This window comes from Carcharhinus amblyrhynchos, chromosome 32, assembly GCF_965287045.1.
Source record: "Carcharhinus amblyrhynchos chromosome 32, sCarAmb.v2.hapA, whole genome shotgun sequence".
Classification (NCBI taxonomy): Eukaryota; Metazoa; Chordata; class Chondrichthyes; order Carcharhiniformes; family Carcharhinidae; genus Carcharhinus; species Carcharhinus amblyrhynchos.
In genome coordinates this window covers 7,594,725-7,615,590 of record NC_137355.1, presented here as the reverse complement: position 1 = coordinate 7,615,590, position 20,866 = coordinate 7,594,725, and the positions used below count along the sequence as shown (strand labels likewise).

General features: G+C 43.1%; 1 protein-coding gene across 5 annotated transcripts in view; it reads left to right on the top strand.

Annotated features, from left to right (window-relative positions):
* sin3aa (SIN3 transcription regulator family member Aa) overlaps positions 1-20,866 on the top strand; it is a 145,468-nt gene that overhangs the window by 39,373 nt on the left and 85,229 nt on the right. For all 5 annotated transcript variants that reach the window (XM_080216320.1, XM_080216319.1, XM_080216321.1 and 2 more), the window contains exon 2: positions 5,809-6,026. In XM_080216320.1, the coding sequence (XP_080072446.1) occupies positions 5,841-6,026 (186 nt within the window). In that variant the 5' untranslated portion in view covers positions 5,809-5,840. The remainder of the gene's footprint in view (positions 1-5,808; positions 6,027-20,866) is intronic.

Genomic DNA, 20,866 nt, shown 5'->3' with positions numbered 1-20,866 from the left:
AGGCCAGCCCCCTCATCTCCGGTATCAGCCTAGTGAACCTCCTCTGCACTCCCTCCAATGCATCCTTCCACAAGTTCAGCGACCAAAACTGCACACAGTACTCCAGCTGCGGCCTCACCAGTACCCTGTACAGCTTGTGGTAAATCTTCTTCAAATATCATCCTCACGCTCGCTAATCTACATTGATTCCCGGTGCAGCAATATCCTATTTTTAAAATTCCCATCTTTCAAATTTTTCCATGGCCTTGCCCCTTTTTTTCTGAAATCTCCTTCAGTCCTGCTACCTCCTTTAATCCCACAAGGATGTGAACCCAATGGGGAGAGTGCTGAAGAGATTTACAAGAATGGTTCCAGGAATGAGAAATTTCAGCTATGAAGACAGATTGGAGAGGTTGGGACTGTTCTCCTGGGAAAGGAGAAGGCTGAGAGAAGATTTGATGGAGATATTCACAATCGTGAGTGGACTGGACAGAGTAGACAGGGAGAAACTGTTCCTGCTCGTAACGAGAGGATACAAATTTGAAAAAAGAAGCAAATGTGATGTGAGAAAAACTTTAAGTGTGGGTGGTTCATGTCTGCAATGCACTTTCTGGAAGTGTGGTGCAGGCAGGTTCAATTGAGGCATTCAAGTTATCATTTGATAATAATTTGAATCAAAACGACATGTAAGGGTATGGGGCAAGGGAAGGGCACTACGTCATAATGCTAAATTGGAGAGCAAGTGCAGACATGATGGGCTGACTGTCCTCCTTCTGCACCATAATAAGTCTGTGAACCTTTTTTGAAATATCTACACTCATTCAATTCTGGCTCCTTGAGCAGCCCTGATTTGAACTGCTCCACCATTGGTGTCCATGCTTTCAGGCCCTAAACTCAGGACCTCCCTCCCTACACCCCCAGCTGTCTCTTACTTTCCATCTTTAAGAAATTCCATAAAAACCTACCTATTGGTCATTTAACTTAATATTTCCCAATTTGATTTGTCAAATTCTACAAAGGGGGGGGGCAGCATGGTGGCACAGGGGTTAGCATTGCCACCTCACAGCACCAGAGACCTTGGTTTGATTCCAGCCTTGGGTGACTGTGTGGAGTTTGTATGTTCTTCCCTTGTCAGATTGCGTTTCCTCTGATTATTCCAATTTCCTCCCACGGTCCAAAGATGTGCAGGTTAGGGCCACACTAAATTGCCCCTTAGTGTCTAAAGATGTATAGGTTAGAGCAGTTGGGGGATAGGGTGGGGGTTGGATTTGGGTAAGATACTCTGTCAGAGAGTTGGTACAGACTTGTGCCAAATGGCTTCCTTTTGCACTGTAGAAATTCTGTGCTCCTTGGAATTGCCTTGGGACTTTTTATTACTTAAGAGGCGCCATACAAATATCAGTTGTTGTTGAGTGCTGCTGTTAGACTGATGCAGGTATAAAATGTCCTGCTGGTTTGAAGGATTCCTGACTCTCACTTAGTGCTATTCTCTGAGAGAACAGGGCTGTCCAGTCGATTAACATTTGTGTAGAAATCACAATCATCTTTGGTCATTTTGCCTTTTGGCATGTGACCTCTTCTCAGTTTGTTTCTTCCTGCAGTGAGTACAATTATGAAAAGTTTGTAACATGTTGGGACTGGATCAGAACAACTTCTTCCCTATAGAGTTGCCAACACACCTATAAGGGGCCCCCTCCTGCTCTGTGTCAGCTTTGCTTAAACTGACATCAGATTTTAGCCTCACTTTAATGCAGATGTGTTCTGTAGTGATGATCTGCCTAAGGGCAAGGCCTTTATTATTTCTACATGCCTCGTGATCTTGAACTTTCCTTTTCAGTTGCAATGAGCAATATGAGGAGGAAAGGGTGAGATTTCACACTCTTCAAAAGAAGTGACTAGTTTACTTCCAGAAAGGACAACTTTATAAATGACAATCTGCAAAAAAGAAGGGAACCTGAGAGACCAAAATATTTACATGGTGTAAAATACAAAAGTCAGTCAGAAACCACAGTCACTCTCAAATTCTAAACTGTGGACAGCCTTCAGGGCACAAAGCATCGTCACAACCTAACATACTGGAAGGACATAGCCCATCGCAAAGCTGTTGTATGTGAAATTTTCGTAGAGAAGGGTTCACTGCTGCTTCCCCTTGCACTTGCTTGCTTTGTGCGCCTAAATTCCTATGACGTCCATGCACATCGGTCAGCACAAGGCAGCACCGGATTCTGTGGAAGAAATAGATTTTGTGGAATGGAGAGCCATTTACCCAGAATGCAGTTCAGCTGAGAAACTGCTGTATGCCTGAGATTGAATGATGGCATGGCTCAATCCCAAAGATAGGGTGATTTCTCTGCTGTTGTGCATGCTGGGAAAAACCTCTTTAACATGCATACAATAACTTGTTGAAAGTAAGGACCTTTACAAGACAGAAACAGCTGATACCAGTCCCTGCGATGCCTGTAATTTATGGGTTTTATTGTGTGTATGGTATAAAAATAATATGGGTGCATTTCCTTATATTTACTTTCAGTAATACTTTAGTTGCTACATATCGTTGAGCGTGCCCTGTCCTATTCAGAGCATCCTGTGATTCATCATGCAAGGTAATGTTTGTCCTCTAAAATGTTGAACCGTAAAGGGATGAATAAAGGATGAAATTCTTCTCGTCTGCTTTGTCTGGCGACCAAATTTACTATCATTATTAACAGGAGAAATTTAATTCCTGTGAAGGTTTGACGTTTGACGCATGGAGGCCCTTGCAATGAACGCAAAGGGAGCTGAGCTTGTACAGTCAGACAGCTGTAGTTACTTGCAATGGCTTTAATTTAAGCTGGTGCACCGGTTCCATGAAAAATAACTTTTGGAGTTTTGTGTCTGCTGCGTCTTCTGTAGAGGGGAAATGACAGGCAGGGATTGCACTGTGTGGCTAGGTGTTTGTGAACTGTTAAATAAAACGTGTTATGGGGAGTTTTACTTCATTGGTTTTTAAATATGTTTTTGAGAAGGCAATTAATTCTGTGACTGACATTGAAAGTTCATGTTTACATAAGTTCGGTAAAGCTGCGTGGCAGATCCCAGTTGGAATAGGACTATGTAGGGAGGACCTGGCGTCTCAGAGAGGAAGCAAAATTAGTCTTGGCAGGGTGCAATCTATAAATTATTTTGGCACTTATTCACTTGTATTTATGCAGTGTTTAACTTTTAAAATTATGATATTCTTTTTCCTTTACTCATCCATTGATGTGAAGTTCCAAATTGGCTCAAAGGGCAGAATTTCTGTATCTTGGGGCGGAATTCTCCCAAACCCCCCCATGGTAGATTTGGTGGCGGGTAGGCTCAGAGAATCTGATGGGAGTGCGAAACTCAGCTGTGTAAAGTTACATTACAATTCTCTTAATGGTGTCAGTCGTCCCACTGGCAGGTGACATGAACAACAGTTTAAAACAGTTTTCCACTGGTGTCCTGTCAGGCCTTCGAATCTGGCATCACACCAGTGGGAAATCATGTCGGCATCAATCCCGATCGCTCACGAATGGCGGGCACAAGGTGCTTCTCAGTTCACCAGAGACTTTGAGGTGCGTGTAACAACTTTCTGTGCTGCTCCTATATGCTGTTCACCCACTCTGCCAGGGCATACAGGTTCCTGCCCTTCATCCCCATGCCACGCTGGTCGTCATGGAGGACACCGTGCCGCTGGACCCATTGGTCCTGCTGTGTCACTGCGTCAGTACTGTGCTGCGATTGAGGTCTCCGTTTCTCTTGTGCTACACACCACTTCCTGTCCAGACAGCACTGTGCTGTGGAGCTTGTGCAGTCTCCGCAGCAAAGGTTCGGATTTTGACTGGGAGTGGAGTACGAGGTGAGGGGACTATCCTGACAGAACAATGCAGAAGCAGGGCAGTGCAAGGAGTGGGGTGGGTAGGATGAGGGTTCACGATAGCACACACAGGGACAAGGAAGTGGATGAAGAAGATGAACATCAGAAGGCAGAGGGAAGACTGAGGGGAGGGAAGTTGAGTCCTGACAAAGATGCATAAAAGGGCACAAACAAGGAGGTCAAAGGAATACCACATCAGTTACTGGATGGAGGTGAATGAAGTCCTCAGAGGCAGTGGGTGGGGGTCCATCTTGAGGCTACTTTTTGCCTCTGGATTGCCAATATCCTGGTGAAGACAGATGAACTGGAGATAGTGATGAGTGTGCTGGACCAGTGTTTAAATTTGGCACCGGGACCGTTGATACCTCTGGGTATCCCAGAGCAGTTTACAGCCGAAGAACCATTTTTCAAGTGCAGTTACTTTTATAATGTAGGAAATGCAGCAGCCAATTTTGTGCACAGCAAGCTCCCACAAACTGCAATGAGAAATTGATGGGAAAATCTGCTTTTTGTGGCATGTTGATTGGGTGATAACTATTGGGCTGGACAGTGGCAAAGCTCCCCTACTCTTTTTTGAAATAGCGGTGGTAGGATCTTTTTACACCCACCTCAGAGGCACAGGTGCTGGCAGCTTCAATCAGCAGTTGATTTCGTTGCTGGCCCACCGGGAGATGCAGAGGGGAACTCGCCTGTGTATAATTAATGAGGTTCCAAGCACAGAATTTGGCATGGTATGCTGCCATTCTGGTGGGCAGAGATGCCACCAAAGCCACCTGCCACTTCACCTACTCTCAGAACTGGAGAATTCCATCCTTTATGTGAAATGTTGATGAGTAACTGAATCGTTGCGGTGAAATACTCAGTGGGAGCGCAGAAACAAATGTTTCTCTCCTGCTCACTGACTGTACTCTACGGATGGTAGCTCTGCGCAACACAGTCTGAAAAAATAACCTGCATTTATACAGCACTTAATGACACCAGTTCCAAATCAATTCACATAGAATGGGTTATATTAGGAATTTGCTGTTAATGTGAATGAACTGGTGATTGGGAGAAATTGAGGGTAGTGCCGGAAAATGTTTAAAGTGTGCACTCTCCCCACCTGGGTTGGATCTTCCAGCCGAGGGGTTTTAAAAAGTTTCTAAGATTTGTGAAAAATGATAGTACCTATGATTCAAATCCCTCATAAATTGATATTCTTGTCAGCGGCTGAGTCAAAGGAGGCTTCTTATTTTTCTGTGTTGAGTGTACTTTGAAACCTCTTGCCCAGTAATGTGAATAGACTCTGCATTTATCTGGCTCTGGATACTTCTGCAGCTGTTCCTTTTTTTTTGCCACTCCCTCATCTCCACCTTTGCACCTTTAGCCCCTTTAATCAAACCCTTTGTTCTCTCCCACCCTAGTAGATTTCCCTTGCTCCCAGAAATCCAGGGGAAATGGTGTGCCTTGGTTTAACCATTCATCATGATGTGGAGATGCCGGCGTTGGACTTTAACCTGGTGTTGAGAGACTTCTTACTGTGTTTAACCATCCATCACCATGGCACAACCCACTGCCCAAGGCCATCCAGCTGAGCCAAGATAACCCCATTGTATTTTAGCCACCACCTCTTTAAATCCTTCTCCCCATTTGCTTCATTCTCACCTCCAACAATAGTGAGGAGCATGCTGACTTTCTCATGGCTAACTATTCAGTTAGTTCAGGTGCTTCTCCTTTCCAATGATACTGTGCCTTCTTCTAACTTTCAAGACTCACATCAAAACTCAACTCTGACCATAGATTTGCTCCCCCCTACCCCCCGCCTTGCCATTTTCCTCTGAATACATCTCTGCAGAGCTCCTTGGAATGTGTCTCTGTGTAAAAGATGTTACATAAATCTGCGGTGTTAAAGTAATTCACTGAATTGAATAAGCAATTATATTGTGTATTTAATGGTCCTGCTTCCCCTCCAGGTTTATAGGGCTCCCTTGAGTATGAACACATAATGAAGCGCCGACTAGATGAGCAGGAAACGGTTTATGCGCCTCAGCAGCGTCGGATCGCAAGCAGTGCTGAAACATTTTCACACCAGCATCGAGTGCTAGCCCCAGCACCCCCTGTCTACGAGGCAGTGTCAGAGAACATGCAGCCCACTGCCGGCATTCAGTATTCAGTCACCCCAGGATACCAGGTACTTTATTTTTATTATCCATTTGCTGTGACCTCCTTGGATTAGTCTTCAAATAAATTGCAATCCAAACTTCAATAAATTTTGACATGAGATGAATTGAGTTAACTGTTCATTGCTAGCCAATCCCACTCATACTTTAGCATGGGTTTTGTCTCCTGTAGCTTGCTGTTATCTGACGTAACCTGCTCTCATTTTATGTTCCGGTTTTACTGCGATTAAGTGTTCTGTCCAAGCAGAATACTATCTTATGTCCAATTCTTGGTAGAAAATAATATATAGATTTAAGTACAATTTAAAAATCAGTCCGAAAGTAGATTTTTTATATTTTGCCAAGACCAAAGATTCCTTACTGTTAATCTTTAGTTATGAGATTGTAATTACCTATTGCTTTGGTACACACGTGGCTTAAGTTGAAAATCAAACGTTGTATGAGTTTTGTTCGACACAGTTGAGCTCTTATGACTTGGAATGCGTTGCCAGATAGGAAAACAGATTCAATAATGGTCGGGGATTTCCTGAACTGTCAGAGATTACCATCATCACCCTTAATCAAAGCACAAGTTCAGAACTTAATGCAAACATAAAACCAATGCAAAGTTGTGGCTTGCTGTAGACAACCTTCCTCCTGTCTTTCCCCGCAAGCCAGCAATCAGTGAAATCAGGTGATTTCATGGTGCTGTTAAAAATTCCATAAAAAGTGAAGCCTTTTTCTATGAGATGTAGCTGGGTTTCTAACCACATTCTGAGTAATAATCACCGACCCTGAAAAAAATTAGTAGACTGTTATTGTTTCTTTCTTATGATTATTTTTAATGGGTGTTCTTTTGTTTATGAGTTTGTTCTTGACATTTCAGCTTCTCCGTAACACGTCCCAATTTATATTTCAACTCTGTAAATTAAATTAAAAGATTTAATTATTGCTTTTCATTCCCTGGTTTGTTAAAGCAATTTAAAGTGATTGGCCGCTTAGGCAGCTGGATGACATTACTGTAGCTTGATGCTGGGTAATGCTACAACCAGTTGCATTAGCCTGCTATATTTGGAGTGTCTAATTAACCTGTCCATCCTGTGTAACACCCCCAGTGGTACTTCAGTCAAGACTTTCATCACTTGTGGCATAACCTCAATGAGCAATCCCCTTTTTTTCTAGTTGTGAGGTGTGGGTTGGTGAGGCTCATGTGGGCGGTGAAGATTTGTGCAACAGTGGGTTCTTCTGGCTCTGGCTAGATGGATGACCAAGTTAACGTGACCATGGACAACCTGAGGCAACAGGAAGGCAGGTATCCAGTGTGACTGGAGAATGGTTTCTTCACTGCAAGAGGGAAAAATGAGGGATCCTAACATCTTATCTATTCAGCGCTATGAACAATAGATGCACAACAGATCTCATACTGGCTTGATGCGAACACATCCTAGATTTACTTTTTCCATGGAGCGCAGGAGGCTCCATAAAATCGTGAGGGATATAGATCAGCTAGATAGTCAACATCTTTTCCCAAAGGAAGGGAAGTCTAAAACTAGAGGGCATATGTTTAAGGTGAGAGGGGAGAGATACAAAAGGATCCAGCAGGGCAATTTTTTCACACACAGGGTGGTGAGTGTCAGGAACAAGCTGCCAAAGGCAGTACTAGAGGCTGGTATAGTTTTGTATTTTAAAAAGCATTTAGATAGTTACATGGGTAAGATAGGTATAGAGGGATATGGGCTAAACGTCGGCAATTGGATTAGCTTAGTAGTTTAAAAAAATGGGCGGCATGTAAAGCCTGTTTCCATGCTGTAAACCTCTATAACTCTATGAATCAAGGGCTGCATTCCCCATTGAGTAACCAGGACAGGGTTAGAAAATCTGTTGCTGGAAGAAAGGGAAAGGGAGCACCATTATTGATATCAAAGGACCAGGAAAATAATCACCTTGCATCAGTTCAACTTTGGAAGAAGTTCAGTGTTGGAACATGGAATGTGTGTAGCATGTTTCAGCTTGGCAAAGTACAGTTCCTTACAAGGAAAATGGAGAGAATTGGTGTGGATACGTGTGAGCTGGCAGAAGTGCGCTGGGAAGGTAAAGCTCACTTAATAAAACTGTAAAGAGACTCCGTAGTTTACTCCAGAGAAGGTGTGGGTAGCCTGTGTGGAGCAGCAGTATGGACACTTGAGGGTTTGGCTGGAGCTCGAATCGGATCTGGATCAATCATTGATAGGGTCATAGCTGTGTGCCTCAATGCAAAAGCAAGAGACATCACTTTGATTTAAGCTTACAGACCTACATTGACTGCTGTGGAAGAAAATTTTACAGATTTTTATCATGATATATTGAAGGTGATAAAACAAACTCAAAATGAATTTTGTTAGTTATGGTTGACTTCAGTGCAGGGATTCGTGCTCGGGTTAGGATAGGTTCCAGAGTTCCCATTTGGATTAGGAGAGGCTAATGAAGCTGGAGAATTTCTTTGGATTTTGGCAAGAATGTGATTTGGTTCTGGCCAGCACATGGTTTAAGCATCATTTGCTTTGATTTGATTCATTATTGTCACATGTATTAGTATACAGTGAGAAGTATTGTTTCTTGCGCACTATACAGACAAAGCATACCGTTCATACTGAAGAAAGTGAAAGCGTGCAGAATGTAGTGTTACAGTCATAGCGAGAGAAAGATCAACTTAATGCAATGTAGGTCCATTTAACAGTTTGACAGCAGCAGGAAAGAAGCTGTTCTTGAGTCGGTTGGTACGTTACAGAATACTGATTAGAATGTGAGTCTTTACAGCTAATCTGCTATTCAAGTCTTAAAGGTGCAGACAGTGTGAGTGGAGAGAGTATTAAGCATAGGTTAAAGAAATGTGTATTGTCTCCACACAGGACAGTGAGACGTTGCAAGTTCAGGCAAGTCATGGGGGTTACAGATAGTGTGACATGAACCCAAGATCCCAGTTGAGGCCGTCTTCATGTGCGGAACTTGGCTATCAGTCTCTGCTCAGCGACTCTGTGCTATCGCGTGTCATGAAGGCAGCCTTGGAGAACGCTTACCCGAAGATCAGAGGCCGAATGCCCGTGACTGCTGAAGTGTTCACCAACAGGAAGGTCTTGCCTGGTGATTGTCGAGCGATGTTCATTCATGGTTTAAGCATCATTTGCTTTGAGTTGATTCATTATTGTCACATGTATTAGTATACAGTGAAAAGTACCATTTCTTGCGCACTATAAAGACAAAGCATACCATTCATAGAGAAGAAAACGAAAGCATGCAGAATGTAGTGTTATAGTCATAGCTAGAGAAAGATCAACTTAATGCAAGGTAGGTCCATTTAACAGTCTGACAGCAGCAGGAAAGAAGCTGTTCTTGAGTTGGTTGGTACGTGACCTCAGATTTTTCTTTATCCTTTCCCTGACGGAAGAAGGTGGAAGAGAGAATGTCCTGGTGCATGGGGTCCTTACTTATGCTGGCTGCTTTGCCAAGGCAGCGGGTAGTGTAGACAGAGTCACATCAAAGATAAAAAATTGTAATATTTATCCAGGTGCAAACCATTGATGATGAACGATCATCATTTGCTCGTGGCAATACTGAAGGTCAGAGTGAGCAGAAGGATAAAACGGGTTTTAAAGACACAACTGAATTTAGACAAGAATGATAAGTGTGCAGTGGAAGTCACGAACAGATTTGAAGCTCTACAGATGGCGGCCGCAGAAGAGCTTTGGCAAACCACAAAAACTGTTCTCCAGGATGTAGCAAAGGAAATGCGGGGATTTGTGCAGCCCGTGAGATGGAAAGAATGGATATCTAATGAGATTTTTTTCCCTGATTGAAGCCAAAAGGGAGGCGAAGAGGAAAAGGAATGTGGAAAAAAGTTTAAAGAGAGAAATTCAAAGATAGCTGCGAGAGGGTGGAAGAGAAACAGCCAAATAGTGTGTGATGAATTAGAAGGCAATGTAGGGAAACCTCTCCAGTCAGTTTGATCAACTACATGAAAGTTTCAACATTGTATTCAGTCAGCTTCTGACAGGAATGAAATGGAAGTGAAGAAAATTGCTGCATGATGTGTGAGTTTTGGCGGTGAGTCAGAGTTTAAAAGCCAAGTTGAACATGAGCTGCTTCCACTTCGAGCCGAGGTCGAAGAATCCCTGCAGTACAGAAGGAGGCCATTTGGCCCACGGAGTCTGTACCGACCACAATCCCACCCAGGTCCATAACCCCACATACTTAGTCTGTTAATCCCTCTGACTAAAGGGCAATTTGTCATGGCCAACCTACCTAACCTGTAAGTCTTTGGGGGGAAACTGGAAACCCATCATGGGGAGAATATGCAAACTCCACACAGACAAGCTGGGATTGAATCCAAGTCCCTGGTGCTGAGAAGCAGCAGTGCTAACCACTGCGCCACCGTGCTGCCCAGCGAGTACAATGAGCCGTTCATAAGACAGCCAGCCATAAGGCCACAGACCTGGACAATATATCAGCAGAATTACTGAAGAAGGAACGAGAATCGGGAGTGAACAGACAATGTGTGTGGCATTATGGAAGCTGATGATTGGCTGGAGGATTGGATTGACTCTCTCTTTATCTCTCTTCCAAAGGAGCTGACCTGAAAGTGACAGTGCAAAAAAAAGCAATCAATTGCTTTGATCTCCCATGCAAGTAAAATCTTGCTTAGCCTCATCTGGAAAAAGACAGAGAGATTGCAGATGACAAAACTGGAATTTGATCTGAAGAGGACCAGAGGCTGAAGTCAATAATCTTCAAATTGTAATGTGCAAAATCCAAGAACATCAATGGGATTCACTGACTTTGAGAATTAATTTCGTCTTGCATGAAAAACTCCAGTTGACAATGTTAGACATTGGATACCCACCACACTTAATCAGCTTGCTCACTATATCGTAAGTAAAGAGGTAGGGTCAGTGTTGCTGGCACCCACTCAGAATAGTTCAGAGTCAGAAAGGGTGTTAGACAAGTACGTGTATTCTCACCATATTTATTCAATTTTGTAGCAGAAATGCTTGAGAAGACACTTGATGTATGCAGATGTGGGATACTGATTAGCACGCAGTGAGTTTCATATCTGTCATGTGCTGATGACAGTCAGCTTGTTTACTAACTCTGTGCAGGAGCTACAGGAGTTGGTGGATCATCTTGATCGAGTGAACTGGAAATACAACCTCCTGATCAAAGCTGACAAGACAAAGGTGATGGGGATGGGTGTAAAGATTCTGATTAACTAAGGTTAAACAACTTTGGAAGTTCTCTGGCCCTCATTACTCAAGATGCAGAACCGACCAAAGAAATTCGGGCTTGATGTAACAAGAGTTGTGCCGTTGTGAATTCACTGAAAAGAGTATGGAGTAGCCGCAGCATCTCAAATACAATGAAAGTTTGTCTTCTGAAAGCCCTTGTGTGGACGGTGACAATATCTGGCTGTGAAAGCTGGACCAGCAAGAAGAGTGACGAGGCTTGAATAAGAGCATTTGAAATGAAAAGGATCAGTCAGATATTATGTGTATTATGGATAACCAAGTGAAAAATGAGAAAGCTGGTGTTCCGAGGAACTTGTTTAGGGCAGTGACATCAAGGAAGCTCACGCACTTTGGACACATGATGCAAACAGGAGGGGAGTATTTGGAAGAAGAGATAATGCAAGGTAGAAACACCTGGAAACTTGCAGAAGAAAGACCCAAAATGGCACAAATGGCTAACATCAGTACGTGAATGGCCTCTCCATGAGGCAGGCAGTGGAGAATATAAGTCAATGGAGAAAGATTGTCCATAGCGCAGCCAGCCTTTGGGACAAGAATGGAATGAAAAGCAAGAAAATAAATCACATATTGGGAGTTGATCGTGCCACAGAGATCACTAAATCTTTCAGTGTGCTATTCTTCGAACTCAGCTTCACTTGCTTCACTGCTGACCACAAACTATGGGCCATTTACTTTCAAAAGGCACGTACATGGATAGCACTTTCACAGAACCGCTGCAGCCATGATGGACCAAATGGCCTCTTTCCCTGCCCTTATCATTCTATATTTTTAACAGCTGGAACCTTGTTTTCACCTGGCTTTTAAAGCTTTTCTAAAAAAAAGAAATTGAGTGGTTATTTTATTTTTTATGTTGCAATGTAGCAAGCAGAGTGTTGGAGAACAGTTTGGTGATAAAATATTGTTAATCTCACCACAGCAGTCTGTAAGTTTCCAAAGAAATCTACTTTTGACTCTTATTGTTACTATGTATGTGAAGTAGTGAGAGGTGCTAGTGGAGTGATCATTGGACATGTTAAATAGGAGTTCAATGGAGGTTCCCTTGAAGTTTATCTCCATTTAAAAGATTACTTGATCTATCCCAGATGCTTGTTAAAATGAGTTGGAATTTGATCAAAGTGATACATTATAGAGTTGTACTGAATCATGGAATGGTTATGTGACAGCAGGGGGGCTATTCTGCTGGTCACGTCCGTACCAGCTTTCTGCAAGAACAGTTCATTTAGTGCCACCAACCTGCCTTTTCCCAAATAGCTCTGCAAGCCTTTTCTCTCCAGATAATAATCAAATTGCCCATTGACAACCTCAACTGAATCTTTACCACAAGCCAGGCAGTGTTTTCAAGGTCCTAATCACAAGCTGCATGGAAAGGATTTTCCTCAAGTCTCCATTGCTTCTTTTGCCAATCACTTTTCTCAGTACCCTCTAATTCACGCTCCTTCTTTCTACCCTGTCCAGATCCTTTGTGTTTTTCAACACCTCTGCCAAATCCCCATTTGATCTTCTCTTCCGAATCTGTCCATGTAGCTAAAGTTCCTCATCTTTGGAATCATTCTCTTGAATCTTTTCTGTACCCTCCTGATGCCTTCAGATCCTTCCTGAAGTGTGGTGCCCAAATTTGGACACAATACTTCAGTTGTGGCTGAGCCAGTATTTAAATACAATATGTACAATTTGAGTGATGACCTTTCTTACATAGACACAAATTCTTCCTCATGGATTTGACAGTACAAGCAACAATAGTTGCCCTTCATTTAGCAATGATAAATTGAACTGTCTCTCTTTGAGACATTGAACTCCCTTCTCAGTGAAGGGTTGGAGTATGGTTCATTAATTGGGCGGCATGGTAACACAGTGGTTAGCACTGCTGCTTCACAGCTCTAGGGACCTGGGTTTGGTTCCTGGCTTGGATCACTGTCTGTGTGGAGTTTGTACATTCTCCTTGTGTCTGTGCGGGTTTCCTCCGGGTGCTCTGGTTTCCTCCCTCACTCCAAAGATATGCGGGTTAGGTTGATTGGCCATTGCTAAAATTGCCCCTTAGTGTCCTGAGATGCATAGGTTAGAGGGATTAGTGGGCAAATATGTAGGGATATGGGTTAGGGTCTGGGTGGGATTGTGTTCGGTGCAGACTCAATGAGCTAAATAGCCCCTTTCTGCATGTGGGGTTTCTACGATTCTATGAACTGTTTGGCATAGTATGTAGAGTAGAAGGTGATAATTTACATAGATCATTTTGTGTATTATTTAGTACTAATGGGTGGTGAGTCATTAGTTATATTCTCCCATTTGTCTTCATCCTTCATACATCATTCCCTAGCCGTGACAATGCACAGGCAACTTTTGCCCAGACATGTCAACACTTGCTAACCCACTAGCCCTACAAGAAAATCCATAGTTAGTGTGGGGTGAGTAGCCTGATGAATTGAAAACAAGTCATGTGTATACCCTCAGTGGAGATGTGTTGCACCTCTTGAGACAGCGCTAGCAACTGTAAATGGAGTGATTTACAGGTGTAGTCCTATATCCACTGCACAGCAGCTGGGTATCCACCAGGGCAATTACGGATGGCAGCAGCTGTGTACATGGATTAGCAACATTACATTACAGAATACTACTGCAATTGTAGCATAATTATGACTGGAGAATGACTTAAATTGGAATACCCAGTCAAAATCATACTGGAGTAATTTTCCTTCATTAATAAATTGGTGGCAAGGGATACTTTTACATACATTGGCATACATACATTGGTTAGCTGCATTGGCCATACTAAATTCTCCCTCTGTGTACCCAAAGAGACGACAGAGTGTAAAACTAGGGGATTTTCACAGTAACTGCAATTAGGTGACCTAATTGAGGCATGCAAGATGATCAGAGGGTTAGATAGGGTGGATAGTGAGAGCCTTTTTCCTCGGATGGTGATGGCTAACACGAGGGGACATAGCTTTAAATTAAGGGGTGGTAATTATAGGACGGATGTCAGAGGTAGGTTCTTTACTCAGAGGGTAGTAAGGGCGTGGAATGCCCTGCCTGCAGCAGTTGTGGACTCGCCAACTTTAAGGGCGTTCAAACAGTCAGTGAATAGGCATATGGATAACATTGGAATAGTTTAGGTTAGAGGGTCATTAGATTGGTTCCACTGGTCGGCACAACATCGAGGGCCGAAGGGCCTGTACTGCGCTGTAATGTTCTGTTAATGTAAGCCTACTTGTGACTAATAAATAAACTTTAAGGCTATGAATCTGGAGTTGGTAGAAGATGCTCTTGCACCACAGTCACGTCACTGTGACATCCTAAACTTGTTATCACACCGATGACACTTGGCAATCACTGCATAATATTTACAATACAGCCGGAAGCTGGTGTCCTGAGAACCAGTGATTAGGCTGGCCCAGTGTATGGTGCAACAACATATGAGTCTGGGTGGAGCAGTTCATTCAAATCAAACACTTCAATAGTGTATATGGTGCTGCCTTTTGGATGTCCCAGTTATTAGACTGAATAATGCTTTGGCTGATACGTTGCTTTCAGTCTTTTTTATGTGTAAAACTAGAGAACCAAGAAATGTTCTGCTTTAATCGGGATTTCTGTCCAGTATGGTTAAAAATAGACAATTGAGAAAGCTTGCTTTACAGCCCATTTGAATCATTCATTCAGAAAACTGATCTAAGTAGGAAATGAGTCACAAATCCATTTAGTGTTAATGCCCCAGGGGCAGAGGGAGCATCTGACGAGCAGAACCTCAGGGACACTGAGTGCATGAAGTCTTTCCACATCCACCTGTTCCTCAGCATGGCCAGGGATGTAGGACCAAGCCAGGGACAAGTGAAGCACTGTTTGCATATTTAATGTTCACCTCCTGGGGATATAAGACTGTGCTAACTTTGCTGAGATATTTTAACCATGTAGCATGCTGCTTTTATAATGTCCTAGGTTTTTGCAGTAGGATATAAAAGGTGCACAGAAAACAATTCTATAATCATAGAGAATCATAGAATTTTTACAGTGCAGAAGGAGACCATTTGGCCCATTGAATCTGCACCGATAACAATCCCACCCAGGCCCTGTCCTTGTTATCCTGCCTGATACTAAGGGACAATTTAGCATGGCCAATTAACCGAACCACACATCTTTACACTGTGGGAGGAAGCCAGATCATCCAGAGGAAACCCAAGCAGACACAGGGAGAATGTGCGAACTCCACACCGACAGTTGCCCTAGGCCAGAACTTAACCTGGGTCCCTTGTTCTGTGAGGCAGCAATGTTAACTACTGTGCCACCGTGCCATCCATAACGTAGGCTAGAATGCAGATACTTGCCCATCAAGAATTGTGCGGCAGCGACCTGACCACTTGTGAGAGTCTATGTAAGCATCCTTTCTTAACATGTGTTTTATTGAAATTAAAATAACCTCTTGCCTCGCTGTAGCTCACTGCTGAGCGCGCGTATAAGCATGCATATGTGATATTCAGCCCTTTTCCTGGACTTGAGACTGCTTCATTTTCTTGTGTCATTATATCCTTACAGAAGAGATTTGGATAAACTCCACATCCAGTGGTATAAATAAGCTTTTGGTGCAAGAGAAGGAAAGGATTTGGTTCAAGGACAAATATCTCTCTGGGGAGATGGCATAGTGATATAGTCACTGGACAAGTAATCCAGAGGCCCAAGCTAATACCTGGTGGGTATGGGTTCAAATCCCACCATCGCAGCTGTTCCAATCAAATTCAATTCATAAATCTGGAATTGAAAGCTCCTCTCAGTAATTACAACCATGAAATTATCATCAGATGTCGTTTTTAAAAAAAAAGCCCCATCAGGTTTGTTAATGCCCTTTCGGGAAGGAAATCCGCCATGCTCACCTGCTCTGGCTTACATGTGACTCCAGACCCACAGTGATACGGTTGATTTTTTTAATTGCTTCCTGAAATAGTCAAGCAAACCTTTCAGTTCAGGAGCAGTTAGGGATTAACAACAAATGTTGATCTTGCCATCCACAACCACATATCATGAATGTATTCAAGAGGCGGCTGGATCAGGTACTTGGGGCGAATAGGATCAAAGGTTATGGAAAAAAAGCAGGATTAGGTTAGTGATTTGGATGATCAGCCATGATCGTAATGAATGGCAGAGCAAGCTTGACGGGCCAAATGACCTCCTCCTCCTCCTATGTTTCTGTGAAAGAATAAATTAAAAATTGACACATCGCTGTGCTAGTTGGTTCCTGAGAACTTAATATTTGCTTCATAGAAATAAGCAAGTTGCTAATATTGAACCTGCTGATGAATGAAGTTTGGAGCACCCCAGTTCAATACAGTTCAGTATTGAAATAGGAAGCCAATCAAACCATGTTAGTCTTAATCTCTCAGAAATAATACTTATGACTTCCCAGAGGTGTGTATCAACTGCAGGTGGTTCCTGAGCCAGGTGGAGTAGCAGTACTCTGCAGTTGGGTAGACTAGGGTGACTGGAACAGTGCATTGGTTCTAACTGGTACTTCCCAATTTGATTTGATTCATTATTGTCACATGCATTAGTATACAGTGAAAAGTATTGTTTCTTGCATGCCACACAGACAAAGCAAAAGGAAAGGAAAGTTTGCAGAATGAATTGTTACCGTCGTAGCTAGGATGTAGAGAAAGATTAACTTAGTGGAACGTAAGTCCATTCAAAAGTCTGACAGCAGCAGGGAAGAAGCTTGACTCAGTTGGTAAGTGACCTCAGACTTTTGTGTCTTTCTCTGGATGGAAAAACATGGAAGAGAGAATGTCGGGGTGTGTGGGGTCCTTAATTATGCTGGCTGCTTTGCCGAGGCAGTGGGAAGTGTAGACAGAGTCAATGGATTAGAAGCTGGTTTGCGTGATGGATTGGGCTACATGCATAATCTTTTGTCGTTCCTTGCGGTTTTGGGCAGAGCAGGAGCCATACCGAGCTGTGATACAAAACCAGAAATAATACTTTCTATAATGCATCTGTAAAAGTTGGTGAGAGTCGTAACTGACATGCCAAATTTTCTTAGTCTTTTGAAAAAGTAGAAGATTTTCCGTATAAGGTTCATCCTTGACTTGACCTTGTCTTTGGTATTCTGGGGGAATTTGCCGGTAGGTCAAAAGTGATACTAAGGTACGTGGCATTGGATCGTGTGTTAAACTGTTCCCTGGTCTTTCAGTTGTTCAGGTGAACAGCTTGCCTTTACAGTAGACATTTTAACAAAGTTGAAATCTTCATTTTCTGAAATAGGCTTCTAGGCAACACGGATCTACAGTGTTTTCTCAAGCGCTGATGTTCTTTACCCCGGAGAGCCAGGGCCAAGTTGTCAGCAAATAGGAAGAGCCATGAGTTGCGGGAGGAAGGCTACTGGTGTATATGTTGAAGGAAGCATACAAGGACTGATCCAAGCACTGAAGTGGATCAGTCCACTTGGGGTGGCAGAACCAATGCATTACCCACTGTTTGACTCACCCTGTTCTACCTAGCAGTAGAGTATTGCTGCTTCACCTGCCCATTGTTATTGTGCAAGGGCAGCTGAATTAATCTCCAAGGTGCACACCATTGTTGGATGTTAATTGTGGAGTTGATCGGTTGAAGGGTTTTAATGTGGAGAGTTTCAGCAGCATGCCTGTTTCTAGCAGCATGCTAGAATACGTCCTTCAAATTAGCCTTTCTGCAAACCGGCCACAATATCTGATGATGTGCCTGGAGTAGTTGTGACCTGGGTGAAAATTTGTGCCCGTGCTGTGGGTGTTGGTAAACAGCTTTGCTAGTCACTTCCTTCCCTGTGATCCAATGTTCTTCGGGAATTCTGGCTAATCCCATTGACTCCTGCTGTTTTGTCTGAGCTGGTAGGTATCAAGGCGCTGTCCAGTTCTTCTTGTGTGAAAGGGCTTGAGAAACCGCTCAGCTCTGGGACAGTCTTGCGACTGCATCAGGATTATTCTTATCTTCTGTCTCTTATCTTCCTGACAGGCTGGTATCTTTGAGATGTGAAATGACATCATTAGCTGACTTTGGGCTGCTGATGTGGTTGTTCCTTGGTAGTTCCAGGCAGTGCAGGTGTTTCCTTGCCTTTTGGATTGAGTGTGAGAATTCAATCTTCTCCATTGTATCCTGCCATCTTATGAGGTGTCCTCCCTAAAAGGAACTGAGGAGTTCAGTTGCCACATTGGGGTCTCTATTTTCCCTGTATTCTTCTGGGCACCATTCATATTTCCAGATCCAGCATGGGTGAAACCTTTTCTGAAACTTTGGGGAACAATTTTGGTGGCTGCCAGTGGGAGAAGTCAAGTAATACAGCTATAGGTTTCTGGGAGGGTTGATATCTGGTTAATGGTGGTTTTTAAGTATCTGCTATTGGCATTCCATCTGCCCTTCCACAGATTCCAACATGATTTTGGCTTTGAGTTGATAGCTGTTAGTTCAAGACTAATGTGAATGAGAGTTGAGTGATCTGAGGGAAGAAGGGCAGCATTTGTTGGGAGCTAATCAGTAGTTGGCCATTGCTGTCCTGTGTCATGAACTGAAGATTAGGCAGGATGTCTTTATTCCATCCGGCAGAATGGAATTTACATTGAACACAAGTTTTAGGTGACACAAAGAGGTCCGGTCTGACGGTGTCCCCTCGCATTGTTGTTGAAGGTATCCCCATATGTGCTGTTGGCTGTTGAAGTCATCAGTATGCATGGTTGGATACGAGGTTGTATTACAATGTTGAGCCATAGATTACTTGGTGCCTTGTTGACATTTGTCATGGTCAGCTGACCGACTTTGTGATGGAGTGGGTCATCTGATTCCACATCTTTTGCGTCTTTGGTGAGGCTTTCCTTTGTTATCCCCTGCTTATAATGAATTGGTACCTGGAAATTTGGGCTGGAATAATCCACAAGGTTAGTTTCTTAGAGTGACCATGTCCGCGTTCTATTTTATTCATTCTGGGACATGGGTGTCGCTTTTATTGCCCATCCCTAGTTGCCGTTGAGAAGGTGATGGTGAGCTACCTTCTTGAATTGCTGCAGTCCACGTGCTGAGGGTTGACACACAATACTGTTAGGGAGGGAATTCCAGGATTTTGACCCTGCGACTGCGAAGGGACAGTGATATATTTCCAAGTCAGGACGGTGAATGGCTTGGAGGGGAACCCCTGACAAAAGGGTTCTTTTGTAACTAGTTCACATCTTTCTCAGGATTGGCCGTCAACGTTGAAGAGTCTTGACGGCATTAGTTTGTAGTTTTCAGGTTGAAAAACTGACTTGACAGGAGGGCCACAGGAAGGTTGTTGCCTCTCTCCCAGTGATACAGTGACTTGATGTCATACATCTGTTACTGTCTGGAAGCCCGGCTGGTGAGTTGGGTGTATTTAAAGTTGAACAGCATGGAATTCTCCTCTTGAATTAGACTTTCACATCTGCGTTAGGGATACCGTGGTGGAATGTGAGGTTCTCCACTTCAATATGAAAAATAGAAAAGCAGAATATTGTTTGCATGGTGAAAGACTGGGAAAGGTTTGTATTCGGAGGGATTTGGGTGTCCTTGGACATGAATTACAGAAAATTAACGTGCATGTACACAAACTTAGGGAGGCAAGTGATACATTGGCTTTGGTCCCAAAGATTTTGGGGGAAAAGGGTGAAGAACTCTTCTTACAATTCGGCAATAGTAAGGCCACACTTGGAGTAGCGTGCAGCTTTAATCTCCCTATCTGAGGAGGAATATACTTGCCTGACTGGGAGGACAATAAAGATTCACTAGGCTGGTTTCTGGGATGAAGGAATTGTCCTCAAAAACTCCCAAAGATTGACTGATCAGATCTATTACCCCTGGAGTTTAGAAGAATGAGAGGTGATGTGATAGAAACATAAAATTATTAAGGGGCTTAATGGGATAGTTGCTGTAAAGATGTTTCCCCCAGCTGGGAATCTAGAACATGAGGTTGCAGTCTTCGGATAAGGGGCTGACCATTTAAGACACATAAAGAGAAATGTTCTTGCCCCAAGGGTTGCGAATCTTCATAATTCTCTACCCAAACAGCGTGGATGTTCAGTCATTGAGTATATGTAAAATGGAGATCCATAGATTTTTGTTTACTGATAAATTCGGGGATATGATAGTGTGGAAAGATGGGGTTGGGGTAAAAAAAAATCAAGTACAAAAGTTCGAAAGGCCAAATGGCCTACTCCAGTTACTATTTCTTGGCTTCTTATAAGGTCTTTGTTTATAAAGACAGGCTGTTAACCTTCTGAGCACCAACGCATCGTTTCCTGCTTTCCTGCAAGTGTGAGAGATTAGCAAAAACAACTTTGTGCAAACTTGTGCTATTGTTTAATTACCATTCTTGATTTCATTGTTGAAGTAAAACTTTGGCCCTCAAGGGGTTGCTGATACTATGCTGCCATTTTCTGGTAGAGATAATTATTTCCAATTTGGATTTTGTATGTGTATTGAGAGGTTGCTTCCAGCTTCCTGTCATTATCAGTATAGCTGGCCGCCAGATATGCAAGAGCAGGTAGGATGGAGTCACGTGGAAGTTCTTATTTCCCATTGCTTTACCATGGGGTTGCTGATTGCTTCTATTTGGCGCCATTCGGGTGCCAAGATCAGGA